The sequence below is a fragment of the Hyla sarda genome, chromosome 5 (genome assembly GCF_029499605.1).
Source record: "Hyla sarda isolate aHylSar1 chromosome 5, aHylSar1.hap1, whole genome shotgun sequence".
Classification (NCBI taxonomy): Eukaryota; Metazoa; Chordata; class Amphibia; order Anura; family Hylidae; genus Hyla; species Hyla sarda.
Window position 1 is genome coordinate 130,520,712 of NC_079193.1, and position 15,883 is coordinate 130,536,594.

At 42.0% G+C, this 15,883-nt stretch overlaps 1 protein-coding gene across 10 annotated transcripts in view; it reads left to right on the forward strand.

Annotated features, from left to right (window-relative positions):
- ADCY1 (adenylate cyclase 1) overlaps positions 1 to 15,883 on the forward strand; it is a 605,827-nt gene that overhangs the window by 490,420 nt on the left and 99,524 nt on the right. For all 10 annotated transcript variants that reach the window (XR_008843996.1, XR_008843995.1, XR_008843997.1 and 7 more), the window contains 2 exons: positions 10,057 to 10,173; positions 12,571 to 12,717. Coding sequence is in view for 7 of the 10 variants with exons in the window: in XM_056520271.1 (XP_056376246.1) it covers positions 10,057 to 10,173; positions 12,571 to 12,717 (264 nt within the window). In the remaining 3 variants the exon portion in view is untranslated. The remainder of the gene's footprint in view (positions 1 to 10,056; positions 10,174 to 12,570; positions 12,718 to 15,883) is intronic.

Consider the following 15,883-nt stretch of genomic DNA (forward strand, 5'->3'; position numbering starts at 1 on the left):
CATTCTTTTTTGGGGTCGTTTCATTGACGACATTTTGATTTTGTGGGATGGTGGCAGGGTCCTTTTTCCCGATTTTGTTTCAGTTCTTAATCACAATCAAATAGGGATGATGTTCACATCTGAATTTGGTTTCAGTTCTATTCATTTTTTGCATCTCACAATTGAGATTGATAGTAGCGGCAACATTCAATCATCAATGTTTCATATAGACACAGCAGTGAATAGCCTCCTTGAATGGGGTAGCTGGCATCCCACACCTCTCAAGCGCGGAATACCGGTGGGACAATTCATAAGGGTCAGGCAGAATTGTTCCCAGGAACATACGTTTAACCCCTTCACGACGAGCGTCGTACATGTACGGCGCCGCGAAGTGTCACTTGGCGCGTGGCGACGTACATGTACGGCGCGGGGTTTCGGGAGCGCCGCGTCACCGGTAGCGGTGATCGGACCGGGATGACTGCTGTTATGTAACAGCAGGCATCCAGGCACATCACCGAGAGGGTCCTGAGACCCCCCCATGACCGCGATGCGCGCAAATTGCAGGTCAATTCAGACCTGCGATCTGCGCGATTCCGGGTCATACGGGTCACTGGTGACCCGGAAAATAAGAGGGATCGGGTGTGTCCGAGACACCCTCGATCCCCCTAAAGGGATAGGAGTTTGGTGGCAGGGGTGCCACCCCTCCTATCCCTGCTATTGGTCGGCCGAGCGACCAACCGATAGCAGACCGGGGGAGGGGGGGTTAAAGTTCGGTTCCCCCGCTTTGCCCACCTGTCGGTGTCAGGGCAAAACGGGGGAACCGTCCAGGGAAGGTCGGCCCCGTTCGCGATCCTCCCCCACGTGCGGCGGCGGCGGCAGCAATACTTCCGGGTCCTGCTAGGTGAGTTGTTGCCTAGCAACATCCGGAGGGCCACAGTTTACAGTGGTCTCTAAACCGTGGCCCTCCAGATGTTGCAAAACTACAACTCCCAGCATGCCCAGACAACTGTTTGCTGTGTGGGCATGCTGGGACTTGTAGTTTTGCAATATTTAGAGGGGTTCAGGTTGTAGATCACAAAGTGGTCTCAAACTGTAGCCCTCCAGATGTTGCAAAACTACAACTCTCAGCATACCCAGACAGCAGTTTGCTGTCTGGGCATGCTGCGAGTTGTAGTTTTGCAACATCTGGAGGGCCACAGTTTTGAGACCACTGGACAGTGATTTACAACTTGAACCCCTCTAAATCTTGCAAAACTACAACTCCCAGCATTCAGGAACAGCATAAGGCTGTCTTGGCATGCTGGGAGTTGTACTTGCGTGCCTCCAGCCATTGCATAACTACATCTCCCAGCATGCCTTTCCGCAATCAGTACATGCTGGGAGTTGTAGTTTTGCAACAGCTGGAGGCAAACTGGTTGGAAAATACTGAGTTAGGTCATAGAACCTAACTCAAGGTTTTCCAGCCAGTGTGCCTCCAGCTGTTGCAAAACTACAACTCCCAGCATGCATGGTCTGTCAGTGCATGCTGGGAGTTGTAGTTTTAACCCCCCTTCCGTGTGAATGTACAGGCTACATTCACACTGGCGGCAGATTACAGTGAGTTCCCCGCTACAAATTTGAGCTGCGGGAAATTTTTCGCCGCAGCTCGAAACTCCTAGCGGGAGACTCAGTGTAATCCGCCGCCAGTGTGAATGTAACCTAAAAACACTACACTACACTAACATAAAATAAAGAGTAAAACACTGCATATACACACGTACACTGCCCCCCCCCCACCACCCCCCTTCCCCAATAAAAATTAAAAATGTATTGTATGGCAGTGTTTCTAAGATGGAGCCTCCAGCTGTTGCAAAACAAAAACTCCCAGCATTTCTGGACAGCAATTGACTGTCCAGGCATGCTGGGAGTTTAGCAACAGCTGGAGGCACCCTGTTTGGGAATCACTGGCATAGAATACCCCTATGTCCACCCCTATGCAAGTCCCTAATTCAGGCCGCAAATGCGCATGGCGCTCTCACTTTGGAGCCCTGTCGTATTTCAAGGCAACATAATAGGGTCACATATGGGGTATCGCCGTACTCGGGAGAAATTGCCTAACAATTTTTGGGGGGCTTTTTCTCCTTTTACCCCTTATGAAAAGGAACAGTTGGGGTCTACACCAGCATGTTAGTGTAAAAAAATTCTTTTTACACTAACATGCTGGTGTTGCCCTATACTTTTCATTTTCACAAGAGGTAAAAGGGAAAAACGCCCCCCAAAATTTGTAATGCAATTTCTCCCGACTACGGAGATACCCCATATGTGGGCGCAAAGTGCTCTGGGGGCGCACAACAAGGCCCAGAAGGGAGAGTGCACCATGTACATTTGAGGTGATTTGCACAGGGGTGGCTGATTGTTACAGCGGTTCTGACAAACGCAAAAAAAAAAAACACACCCACATGTGACCCCATTTTGGAAACTGCACCCCTCACGGAATGTAATAAGGGGTGCAGCGAGTTTTTACACCCCACGGTGGTCCGTGAAAATGAAAAATTTTGCACAGCCCACTGTTCCAAAGATCTGTCAGACACCAGTGGGGGGGGGTAAATTCTCACTGTACCCCTCATTACATTCTAGTTTCCAAAATGGTATGCCATGTGGGGGTTATTTTGCTGCTCTGGCACCATAGGGGCTTCCTAAATGCGACATGCCCCCCGAGCAAAATTTGCTCTCAAAAAGCCAAATATGACGCCTTCTCTTCTGAGCATTGTAGTTCGCCCGCAGTGCACTTCAGGTCCACTTATGGGGTACCTCCATACTCAGAAGAGATGGGGTTACAAATTTTGGGGGGTCTTTTCTGCTATTAACCCTTGCAAAAATGTGAAATTTGGGGGGAAACCCACATTTTAGTGAAAAAGATATATATTTTTTTTTACATATGCAAAAGTCGTGAAACACATGTGGGGTATTAAGGCTCACTTTATCCCTTGTTACGTTCCTCAAGGGGTCTAGTTTCCAAAATGGTATGCCATGTGTTTTTTTTTTTTTGCTGTTCTGGCACCATAGGGGCTTCCTAAATGCAACATGCCCCCCAAGCAAAATTTGCTCTCAAAAAGCCAAATATGACTTTCTCTTCTGAGCATTGTAGTTCGTCCGCAGTGCACTTCAGGTCCACTTATGGGGTACCTCCATACTCAGAAGAGATGGGGTTACAAATTTTGGGGGGTCTTTTCTGCTATTAACCCTTTAAAAAATGTGAAATTTGGGGGAAAACCAACATTTCAGTGACATTTTTTTTTTTTGTTTTTTTTTTACATATGCAAAAGTCGTGAAACACCTGTGGGGTATTAAGGCTCACTTTATTCCTTGTTATGTTCCTCAAGGGGTCTAGTTTCCAAAATGGTATGCCATGTGTTTTTTTTTTTTTTGCTGTTCTGGCACCATAGGGGCTTCCTAAATGCGACATGCCCCATAAAAACCATTTCAGAAAAACGTACTCTCTAAAATCCCCTTGTCGCTCCTTCGCTTCTGAGCCCTCTACTGCGCCCGCCGAACACTTTACATAGACATATGAGGTGTGTCCTTACTCGAGAGAAATTGGGCTACAAATATAAGTATACATTTTCTCCTTTTACCCCTTGTAAAAATTCAAAAATTGGGTCTACAAGAACATGCGAGTGTAAAAAATGAAGATTTTTAATTTTCTCCTTCACTTTGCTGCTTTTCCTGTGAAACACCTAAAGGGTTAAAACATTTACTGAATGTCATTTTGAATACTTTTGGGGGTGCAGTTTTTATAATGGGGTCATTTATGGGGTATTTCTAATATGAAGACCCTTCAAATCCACTTCAAACCTGAACTGGTCCCTGAAAAATTGCGAGTTTGAAAATTTTGTGAAAAATTGCTACTGAACTGTGAAGCCCTCTGGTGTCTTCCAGAAGTAAAAACTCGTTAATGTTATGATGCAATCATAAAGTAGACATATTGTATATGTGAATCCCCAAAAAAAATTATTTTGAATATGCATTTTCCTTACAAGCAGAGAGCTTCAAAGTTAGAAAAATGCAACATTTTAAATTTTTTCATCAAATTTTGGGATTTTTCACCAAGAAAGGATGCAAGTTTGCACAAAAATTTACCACTATGTTAAAGTAGAATATGTCACGAAAAAACAGTCTCAGAATCAGAATGATAACTAAAAGCATTCCAGAGTTATTAATGTTTAAAGTGACAGTGGTCAGATTTGCTAAAAAGGGCTTCGTCCTAGAGGTGAAAATGGGCTCCGTCCTTAAGGGGTTAAACTTGAGTCTAAAAAATTGATGGCTAGATTTGAAGCTAGAGGCTATCCAAAAAAACATCTTAAGAAGGCCCTCTATAGGGCAAGAGATACACCTAGGATGGACCTCTTGAGAGATAGCGTCCATACTAAGAAGAACCCAGTGCAGAAGGTCATTCGCTGTATTGGTGCATTTGATAACAGGTCAGATCAAGTGATTAATATCATGAGGAGATATTGGCCGATATTAAGAGCAGACAAAGACTTACAATCTGTACTGAATACCTTTCCGAGTATTACCTACCGGAGGGGATTACATTTAAAAGATCTAGTAGTCCAAAGCCACTTCAGTAAACAGAAGAAAGATATAGTTACATAGTTAGTACGGTCGAAAAAAGACATATGTCCATCAAGTTCAACCAGGGAATTAAGGGGTAGGGGTGTGGCGCGATATTGGGGAAGGGATGAGATTTTATATTTCTTCATAAGCATTAATCTTATTTTGTTCCAGGAATGTATCTAATCCTGTTTTAAAGCTGTTAATTGTTCCTGCTGTGACCAGTTCCTGAGGTAAACCGTTCCATAAATTCACAGTCCTCATGGTAAAGAAGGCGTGTCGCCCCTTGAGACTAAACTTTTTCTTCTCCAGACGGAGGGAGTGCCCCCTCGTCCTTTGGGGGGGTTTAACCTGGAACAGTTTTTCTCCATATTTTTTGTATGGGCCATTAATATACTTATATACGTTTATCATATCCCCCCTTAAACGTCTCTTCTCAAGACTAAACAATTGTAACTCCTTTAATCGCTCCTCATAGCTAAGATGTTCCATGCCCCATATTAGTTTAGTCGCGCGTCTCTGCACCCTTTCCAACTCCGCAGTGTCCCTTTTATGGACAGGTGACCAAAACTGAACAGCATATTCCAGGTGAGGCCGTACCAATGCTTTATAAAGGGGGAGTATTATGTCCCTGTCCCTTGAGTCCATGCCTCTTTTGATACATGACAATATCCTGCCGGCTTTGGAAGCAGCAGCCTGACATTGCATGCTATTCTGTAGTCTGTGATCTACAAGTACACCCAGATCCTTCTCTACCAGTGACTCTGACAGTTTAATCCCCCCTAAGACATACGATGCATGCAGGTTATTAGTACCCAGATGCATAACTTTACATTTATCCACATTGAACCTCATTTGCCAAGTGGATGCCCAGACACTTGTGTATCCAAGTCATCTTGTAACTTATGCACATCCTCTATAGACTGTACTGTGCTACAAAGCTTGGTGTCATCTGCAAAGATAGAAACAGAGCTGTTAATACCATCCTCTATATCATTGATAAATAAATTAAACAACAGCGGGCCCAGTACTGAACCTTGGGGTACACCACTAATAACCGGGGACCAATCAGAGTACGAATCATTGACCACCACTCTCTGGGTACGATCCATGAGCCAGTGTTCAATCCAGTTACAAACTAAAATTTCCAAACCCAAAGACCTTAACTTACCTGTCAGACGTCTATGAGGGACAGTATCAAATGCTTTAGCAAAATCCAGAAACACTATATCCACAGCCATTCCTCTGTCAAGGCTTCTACTCACCTCTTCATAAAAGCAAATTAGATTGGTTTGACAACTTCTATCCTTAGTAAACCCATGCTGGCTATCACTTATAATACAATTATCCCCTATGTATTCCTGTATGTAATCCCTTATAAGTCCTTCAAACAATTTACCCACAATGCACGTTAAACTTACCGGTCTATAGTTTCCTGGGGAAGACCTAGAGCCCTTTTTGAAGATTGGCACCACATTCGCCTTGCGCCAGTCCCTTGGCACAATACCAGACACCAGAGAATCTCTAAATATCATGAACAGGGGTACAGATATTACTGAACTTACCTCTCTAAGAACTCTTGGGTGTAGTCCATCCGGTCCTGGGGATTTGCTTACATTTATATCACTTAACTTACCTTGTACCATCTCTACATCAAGCCAGTTCAGTACATTACATGATGTGTTACCAGCACTGACCTGGCCAATGTCAGCTCCTTCTTCCATAGTGTATACAGAACTAAAGAACCCATTCAGTAGCTCCGCCTTCTCTTGATCGCCTGTGACAACCTCCCCATACCTCGGGTTTATAAACTCCCTCCGCCAGGTGACATATGTGGCTGAAAAACCCAAACATAGGTACGTGTCCTTGTGGACAATGTTCTATATGTCACCTGGCGGAGGGAGTTTATAAACCCGACAGATGGCAAAACATATAAATTATTTGACTTTGTAAATTGCAAAAGCATGGGCATAGTCTACATCTGTGCATGCCCATGCCCAAAACTATATGTGGGTAAAACCCGTCAAGAGTTCCGACGCCAGATCTCTAAACATCTAAGCGGGATTAGGACATATCGGGATACTCCCATAGCCCGACATGTTAGAGACACACATGGTAATGACCCCAGTTGTTTACGATTCTGGGGATTGAGACATATTAGATTGGGTCCGAGAGGGGGCAATCTGGAGAATATTCTCCTTAAAGAAGAATCAAAATGGCTCTTCCGATTGAAGACCCTGAACCCTCACGGCCTCAATGAAGGATTTAATTACACAGCTTTCATCTAATGAGGTATCCCCGGCCGACAGGGGGTATACGATATATGTACAGTTTATCTGACGTTGAGTTACGAATATAAACTAGATCCTTTGGTCGAATTTGGCAACTACCAGCCACTAAGTTATACATAAGAAATTAAATGTAAGTCATGAAGTTAAATAATTAATGTAAAGGACAAGATTGTTGGGTATGGGCCATTTATAAAATAGTATACACAGGTATTTGTCATATGGAATAAACCAACATACACGAATGGTTAGACAATACTCACCGATAGAAGTTCATATGTGGTACGCGCACTACTCCATTCTTCTAAGATCCATCTAGAAACATATATCTGTACTGAAATAGAGACAAAAATAGTGATCCATCTAGCAATCCACATTTGGATTAAAATAGAGATTAAAATAATGAATAGAGTTTCATCTAGAAATACATATTTAAATTAAAATAGAGACTAAAATCTAGACTAAGCTGGTATACATAAACAGCTAGAAACAGATATTGATTACCAAGGGGCATGTTCTATGGTCATAAGTGTAATTAATGACTGTTATGATCAGCTGAAATAGTTTCTAATCTATAATATACATAATTTACACAGAGTGAGGGTTGGTATACTGTAAATACACTAAGATTGAGGGCATTTGGAGTCTCTTATTGTTGAAATAGAGCTTCCCTACTTCACAATTTGCATCTATTATATTGAATTTATTTTATAATGTGTATTGTAATAATATCTAGTTAGAATATTTATTATTATTTATTAATAATTATTTATTATTTATTTAGTTTGTATTTATTTTTTTATTATTAATTACCGTATTTAAAAAATAAAAATAAAAAATAATTAATAACAATTATTAATTATTAAAATATCCCCCTCACTGTAGTAGCTAACTTGCCTCCGCTTTGCTTAGAATCTCCTGATGGATCAAACTTAAAATACCATCGTTCCTAGCATTCCTTATGGAATATTTCCAGGCCATTCACTATAGTGTCCTCTGTATGGCATCTTTTATCACTATCTATATATACATCGGAGCCGGAGGAGTTAATTTTGAAAGAGGCGCAGGGTCTGGTTGATGCACCTGCGCAACCTACCCGCTCCTAGCTGCGGGCACACCAACATGAACGCGGCCAAGCATGTGATCGCTGACGGCGGTTGGTCATGTGAGACTTGGTTATCACATGACTGGCCGGACGCATGTGAACGGAAGTAAACAATCAGTACAGGCTGTCAATCACTCATCTGGCCTGGAGATTGGCATAGAGCACACCAGTGATGGCCAGATAACGCCACGCTGGCGTGTGACGCAATATATATCTCTGATAAGGATTGGTGGATTAAAGTTGATAGCACTATAGATAGCTATTGGTGGTGTCCTCTGGACATCTGAGTTTTGGATTGGCACCTAGTTTTGAAGTGCTATGGTTGGCTGAAAGAACTTCACAAACACAGTGGCACCATATAAAAAGGCTCACTTTACCCTGACACTCATTGCTGTCAGTTTGTCTCCTTGATAAAGCCACATTGTGGCGAAACATGTCGGGGTGTGACAGATTTGTATTTTAATTAGCAACTCCACTGCAGTCTATGCCGAATGATCACAATTAATAGGGTACAAGATTTATAGCCCATGCCTGTGGTGCACAGCAGGCACTGGGTGCTAGGTATTGGTGACCTGAAAATACGTTATGGGTTAAATACCATCCAAGTGCCACGTATATAAGTGGCCTAATAGAAGAGAGATAGTTGCCCTCTTCACTCTGGGGAGTACAATTCAGTATGCCCAGCACTCACAACATCAGGACTGTATATGTACACCTGAGATCTGACACTTACTTAAGTCCAATTGCAGTGACCCATTAGTATTGGGGTTCAATACATGACCTGTAGGCATAATTACAGACAATTATGACTGTAGTGGAGCTGTGTTTTTAATACTTTTTGTTCCTTACTATTATCATTTTGTCGCATTAAAAGTTAAGTTTTATATATGTGTGACACATGCAACATAGAGGTTTTTTCTAACCCTTTGGGTTACCGTAATTGTTGTATAACACTTCAAAAAGGTCACCACAAGATGGCAGTTTTGGTTCTCATCTCCGTGCTGCAAAGATATTTAAACTGATTAACACTCTGTGATTGTATAATGGCACCGTATCTAATGTATGACACCAAGGCCTAGTAAGACATTCCAACTCTATACTTAATTAGTCCTTTTAAAGTTGTCACTGGTACTTTGCACAATTGTGAAACCATATCCTTTAGTGTTTCTATATTCCTTATAGGTTGCCTCACTTAAAGGGGTTGTGCGCTCCGCTCACAGCGTCCGGAAGTTCATTACTCCGAACGCTGTGTGTGGGCTTCTGTGTTCGCGGCCGCCGGGTGTGACGTCACGCCCGCCCCCTCGTGACGTCACGCCCGCCCCCTCTACCAAAGTCTATGGGAAGGGGGCGTGACAGCGGTTGCGCCCCCTTCCCATAGACTTTCCTTGAGGGGGCGGGCGAGACTTCACGAGGGGCCGGGCGTGACGTCGCGGCCGCGAACACTGAAGCCCGCACACAGCGTTCGGAGTAATGAACTTCCGGACGCTGTGAGCGGAGCTCCGAAAGTCAGGGCAGCGCACAACCCCTTTAACTAATTTCCCATAATGGCACATGTTTTTTCTTGTTTGAACATGTTTTTACTTTTGATTATGATTGATTGTTTTTTCAATATATGCTATGCCTAGACTGCTATATCTAATGGACTAATGGAATAAGGAATAAATGTAATTGTCTAGTATTGCCATGCTATAATGACAGCTGTGACTGTCTACCCTTATTTTGTTTGGTTTTGTTCTGATAAATGTTCTCTAAATATACATTTGAAACTCAATAAAAAACTTTTGAGCGAAAAAAATAAACTGCGTAGCTGCAGACAGGTTATACTGACAACAATTACTGATGCACGTAACTAAAATTACTAACAAGAGCATAAAGTAAAACACAGTTTCAAGACTATGCCAGAGGCCGCAGCCACCCTAACATGTATTTCTTTAAAAAGGTGTTTAAATGTAATCATTTAAATAGCTGGTATTTAGTACTTAATTTCACCTGCAGTGACTGTTTAGTATGAATAATATATTTCAAAACATTGTAGAAACTGCTCTGTATTATGACAATACCAACACAATATGCAATTAATTTCTGTTACAGGCAGAAGAGGAGAGAGATGACATGGAGAGAGTGAAATTAGATAACAAGAGAATTCTCTTCAATCTCCTGCCAGCACATGTTGCACAGCATTTTCTCATGTCTAATCCAAGAAATATGGTACAGTTCAACTGATTATATACGTAATACTAATTACCGACAGCCACCAATTTTTGTCTGCTTGACCATGGCCCTATGTCTGCTCTTTATTTAAAAAAATTAAAAAAATCAAATATCTCATGTTTATTTAGTTGTGTCTAAAGAAGTGGACATAAAAGAAACTAAAATGGGGTCTTAGTTTTTGATGCTGTAGTAATGTAGTTCTGGACATAATACATTGCAAATTGTACACACATTAGGTATTGGTATAAGTGGGAGAAATTCAAGATGATGTTCACTCAGACTGTAAGGCTAGGTTTCCACACAGGATTTTTCTATCTTTTTTTTTTTTTTTTAACTGGCACTGCAGTTTTTGAGTCCAAAGTGGGTCCAGTAGGAAGAAGTAGAAATCCTTCCTATATATTTCCCATTCATTTTGAATAATCTTCTGGTTTTGGATCAAAAGCTGCAGGGGCAGTTTAAAAAAATAAAATAAAAAAACGCTGGAGAAAAAAAAACGCCTAGCGTAAGAATCCTTACTATTTTTCCTCTATAAAACCTTCAAAATAGAAATGTATCCATTTCAATTATAAAAGATACCCTAAAATCAGATTTAAAGCGCAACTGTCATGGATATTGTACCCCCCAGACTAATAACATGATAGTATAGATTATGATACGTGTAAGGCAGCTATACTTTTAGTTTCTCTTTATCACTCTTTATCAGCAGGAAAATAGTTTTATCGTGCGGTCAGCCACAGTCGGATAGCCGTGGCTGGGCATCGTAATACCCTGCCACGCCTATCCCCTGTAAGTGAGCGCTGGACCACTGTGTGATTGACACAGGTCCCCACCCCCCGATGTCCATGATGTGCGGGCCGGTGTGACTCCACTGAGCCTATACATATAATGTGCACCTTTATGTCTTATGAAATACAGTGTCCGTACTCCTCTTCCTTCTTCTCCTGGTGCCGGAGACGCGCTGCTTCTGCTTTCACTATAGGCAGAGAGCTCGCTCGCAGGCGCACTGAGCTGGCGGCAGACAACGGGAGCGAGCTCTCTGCCTGTAGTGAAAGCAGAAGCAGCGCGTCTCAGGCACCATGAGAAGAAAGAAGAGGAGTACGGGCACTGTATTTCATAAAGGTGCACATTATATGTATAGGCTTAGTGGAGTCACGCCGGACCGCACATCACGGACATCGGGGGGTGGGGACCTGTGTGTCAATCACACAGTGGTCCAGCGCTCACTTACAGGGGATAGGCGTGGCAGAGGCGGGGCATTACGATCCTCAGCCACGCCTATCCGTCTGTTGCTGACCGCACGATAAAACTATTTTCCTGCTGATAGAGTGATAAAGAGCAGCCAAAAGTACATCTGCATTACACGTATCATCATCTATACTATCATGTTATTAGTCTGGGGGGTATAATGACAGTTGCGCTTTAAGCTGTGTAGTGTACCATCTTTATTTTTTAAACTAACACATGGCATATTGTTCAGTAGAGTAGCGATGGGGCCATTTGGATATTAATGCAAGCATGTTTTTCAAGGTTTGCATTGGTCAGTCTGGAGGAAGCTAGCCCCCTGTATGTAGTTTTCCCCTGTGTATAGGACTCCCCTTAAGGTAGTTTTCCCCCTGTTTGTCGGTAGTTTTTTCCCTGTTTGTAGGTAGTTTTAAACCTATAGGACCCCCCTGTAGGTGACTTGCCTTTTGTACATAGGACCCCCTATAGGTAGCCTGCCCCCTGTATATTAGACTCTCATGTAGTTATCCTTCCCCCTTTTGGAAGGACCACCCTGAAGATCAAAAAACAGACCTCATACTCTCCCGTGCAGATCCATATGAGGGCTTGTTTTTTGCGCTACCAATTGTAATGATTTCACTCATTTTACCACAAAATCTATGGTAAAAAAAAATATTTGTGAGGCAAATTTTTTTTTAAAAATGGTAGCTATTTGGGGACTTTTGTTTCTACACAATGCTTTTTTTGGCACAAATGAGACATTATCTTTATTTTGTATGTCTGTACGATTACAATAATACCCAAGTTATCTGGGAGGGGTCTGAAAGCTAGCAGGAGGGGATCTCGTAGGTGATGATGTCATCCCGTAGTTCACAGAAAGTCAACTAACCCGCAACTGACATATGTAGCACAGTGGCCTTGTGAGAGTCAGACTGGTGATCACATAAACGGATGAAGCTGTGCTGGAATAAAACAAATGGCGCTGTATGACTAGTTATGGTGAGTGTACTTGATATGGGGAAAAAAAAAACAGGAGTGCTTCTTTAGGCTGCCATCCAATATTGCACATTTATATGATATGTTGAAATTTTTTGGCCATGTTTTCTTTGATTTTGGTATGTAATCAAATATTATTGGTGTTGCCTTCAATCTGTTAATTTTTTTTCTTTCTAGGATCTTTATTACCAGTCTTATTCACAAGTTGGTGTTATGTTTGCCTCCATTCCTAATTTTAATGATTTTTACATTGAACTTGATGGCAATAATATGGGAGTGGAATGTTTACGACTATTAAATGAAATAATTGCTGACTTTGATGAGGTAAGTGGAATGTACCAAACAAACATAAGAACAAATTATTTTTTTCTAGTATAACACATTTAAACCCAGTGTTATATATACACATAACACACAGCATATGAGTTTTTCTCATGTCTGATGTACAATCCTAACACCCGCTCACAACACAAAGTAACAAGTAAACAAAATAAAATTTAAAATGTTATCGTAATTCAGACTGCAAAGTAGAGTGTGTACAAGATTAACCCCTTAGGGAGCCCATTTTGACCCTAAGGACTAGAGCATTTTTTGCAATTCTGACCACTGTCACTTTAAGCATTAATAACTCTGGGATGCTTGTACTTATGAATTTGATTCACAGATTGTTTTTTCGTGACATATTCTACTTTATGAAAATGGAAAATTTTCGGCGATACTTGCATCATTTATTCGTGAAAAATTCAAAAATTTCATGAAAAATTAGAAAATGTTGCATTTTTATAACTTTGAAGCTCTCTGCTTGTAAGGAAAATAGACATACCAAATAAATTATATATTGTTGGCATCATAAAGTTGACATGTTTTTACTTTTTGAAGACATCAGAGGGCTTCAAAGCTCAGCAGCAATTTTCCAATTTCTCAAGTAAATTTCAAAATCTGAATTTTTCAGGGACCAGTTCAGTTTTGAAGTGAATTTGAGGGTCTTTATGTTAGAAATTCCCCATAATGGACCCCATTATGAAAACTGCACCCCTCAAAGTATTCAAAATGACATTCAGTAAGTTTGTTAACCCTTTAGGTGTTTCACAGGAATAGTAGCAAAGTGGAGGCGAAAATTCAAAATCTTCTTTTTTTTTTTTACACTAACATGTTCTTGTAGACCCATATTTTTATAAGGGGTAAAATGAAAAAAAATAAAAATAATGTGTAACCCAATTTATCTCGAGTAAGGAAATACCTCATATGTGGATGTAAAGTGCTTTGTGGGTGCACTAGAGGGCTCAGAACAGAAGGAGTGACAATGGGATTTTGGAGAGCGAATTTTGCTGAAATGGTTTTTGGGGGGCATGTCTCATCTAGGAAGCCCCCATGGTGCCAGAACAGCGAAAGACACTCCACATGGTATACTATTTGGGAAACTACTCCCCTCAAGGCACGTAACAAGGGGTAAAGTGAGCCTTGTGAGTCAGGTGTTTGACAACTTTGTGTAGAAGTTGGACGTGAAAATGAAAAATTTTAATTTTTTTACTAAAATGCTGATGTTACCCCAAATTTTTCATTTTCACAAGGAGTAATAGGTGAAAATGTCCCCCAAAATTTGAAGCCCCATTTCTCTCTAGTAAGGAAATACCTCATATGAGGATGTAAAGTGATTTGCGGGCGCACTAGAGGGCTCAGAAGGGAAAGAGCGACATTGGGCTTTTGGAAAGATAATTTTGGTGAAATGGTTTTTGGGGGACATGTCACATTTAGGAAGCCCCCATGGTGCCAGAACAGCAAAAAAAAAAAACACATGGCACACTATTTGGGAAACTACCCCCTCAAGGAATGTAACGAGGGGCGCAGTGAGCCTTTACACCCCACTGGCATTTGACAGATCTTTGTAACGGGGCTGTGTAACGGGGCTGTGCAAATGAAAAATTACATTCTTCATTTTCACGGACCACTGTTACAAAAATCTGTCAGTCACCTGTGGGGTGTTAAGGCTCGCTATACCCCTTGTTACGTTCCTTGAGGGGTGTAGTTTCCAAAATGGGGTCACATGTGGGTATTTATTTATTTTGCGTTTATGTCAGAACCGCTGTAACCAGCAGCCACCCCTGTGCAAATCACAAGTTTAGGCCTCAAATATACCTGGAGCTCTCTCACTCCTGAGCCTTGGTGTGTGCCCGCAGAGCATTTTACGTCCACATATGGGGTATTTCCCTACTTGGGAGAAATTGTGTTACAAATTTTGGGGGTCTTTTTCTCCTTTTACCTTTTATGAAAATGAAAAGAATGGGGGCAACACCAGCATGTTAGAGTAAAAAAAAAAATTTTTTACACTAACATGCTTGTGTAGACCCCAACTTTACCTTTTCATAAGGAGTAAAAGGAGAAAAAGCCCATCAAAATTAGTAGCGCAATTTCTCCCGAGTACAGAGATACCCCATATGTTGCCCTAAACTTTTGCCTTTAAATACAACAAGGCTCTGAAGTGAGAGACCGCCATGTGCATTTGAGTCCTAAATTAGGGATTTTCATAGGGGTGTACCCGGATGCAAGCGTTACACTTGCCTCCTCCACCAAAAATACTGTACGCCAGTACAGTGTGCATCCAGTACAGGGTGCATCCAGCTGTTGCAAAACTCCCAATGTGCCTGGACAGTCAATGGCTGTCCGGCAATACTGGGAGTTGTTATTTTGCAACAGCTGGAGGCTCCGTTTTTGAAAAACTGGTGTACAAGATTATTATTTTTTTTATTGGGGGGGGGGGTGACAGTGTAAGGGTGTAGTGTATATGTAGTGTTTTGCTCTTTATTTAGGGTTAGTGTAGTGTAGTGTTTTTAGGGTACATTCACATGGCGGAGATTTACAGTGAGTCTCCCGCTGCGGCGGAAAATTAGCCGCATCCTGTACATTCACGTGGGGGGGTGGGGGGGGGGGAAACTACAAGTCCCAGCATACACTGACAGACTATGCATGCTGGGCGTTGTAGTTATGCAACAGCTAGAGGCACACTGGTTGGGATTGGGAAACACTGAGTTAGGTAACAGACTACCGCAGTGTTTCCGCACCGCTGTCTGTTTCCTAACTCAGTGTTTCCGTACCCATGTGCCTCTAGCTGTTGCAAAACTACAACTCCCAGCATGCATGGTCTGTCAGCACATGCTGGGAGTTATAGTTTTGCAACAGCAGGAGACACACGGGTTGGGAAACACTGAGTTAGGAAACAGACAATGTTTCCAAACTAGTGCGCCTCCAATTGTTGCAATACTACAAATCCCAGCATGCCCAGACAGCAAAAGGGCATGTTGAGAGTTGTACTTATGCAACAACTGGAGGAGAACAGTTTGGAGACCACTGTGTAGTGGTCTCCAAACTGTAGCCCTACAGATGTTGCAAGACTTCAACTCCAAGCATGCCCAGGCATGCTGGGAGTTCGGCAACATCTGAAGGGCCAAATGTTGCCGAATTACAACTCCCAGCATGCTTGGACAGTCTTGTC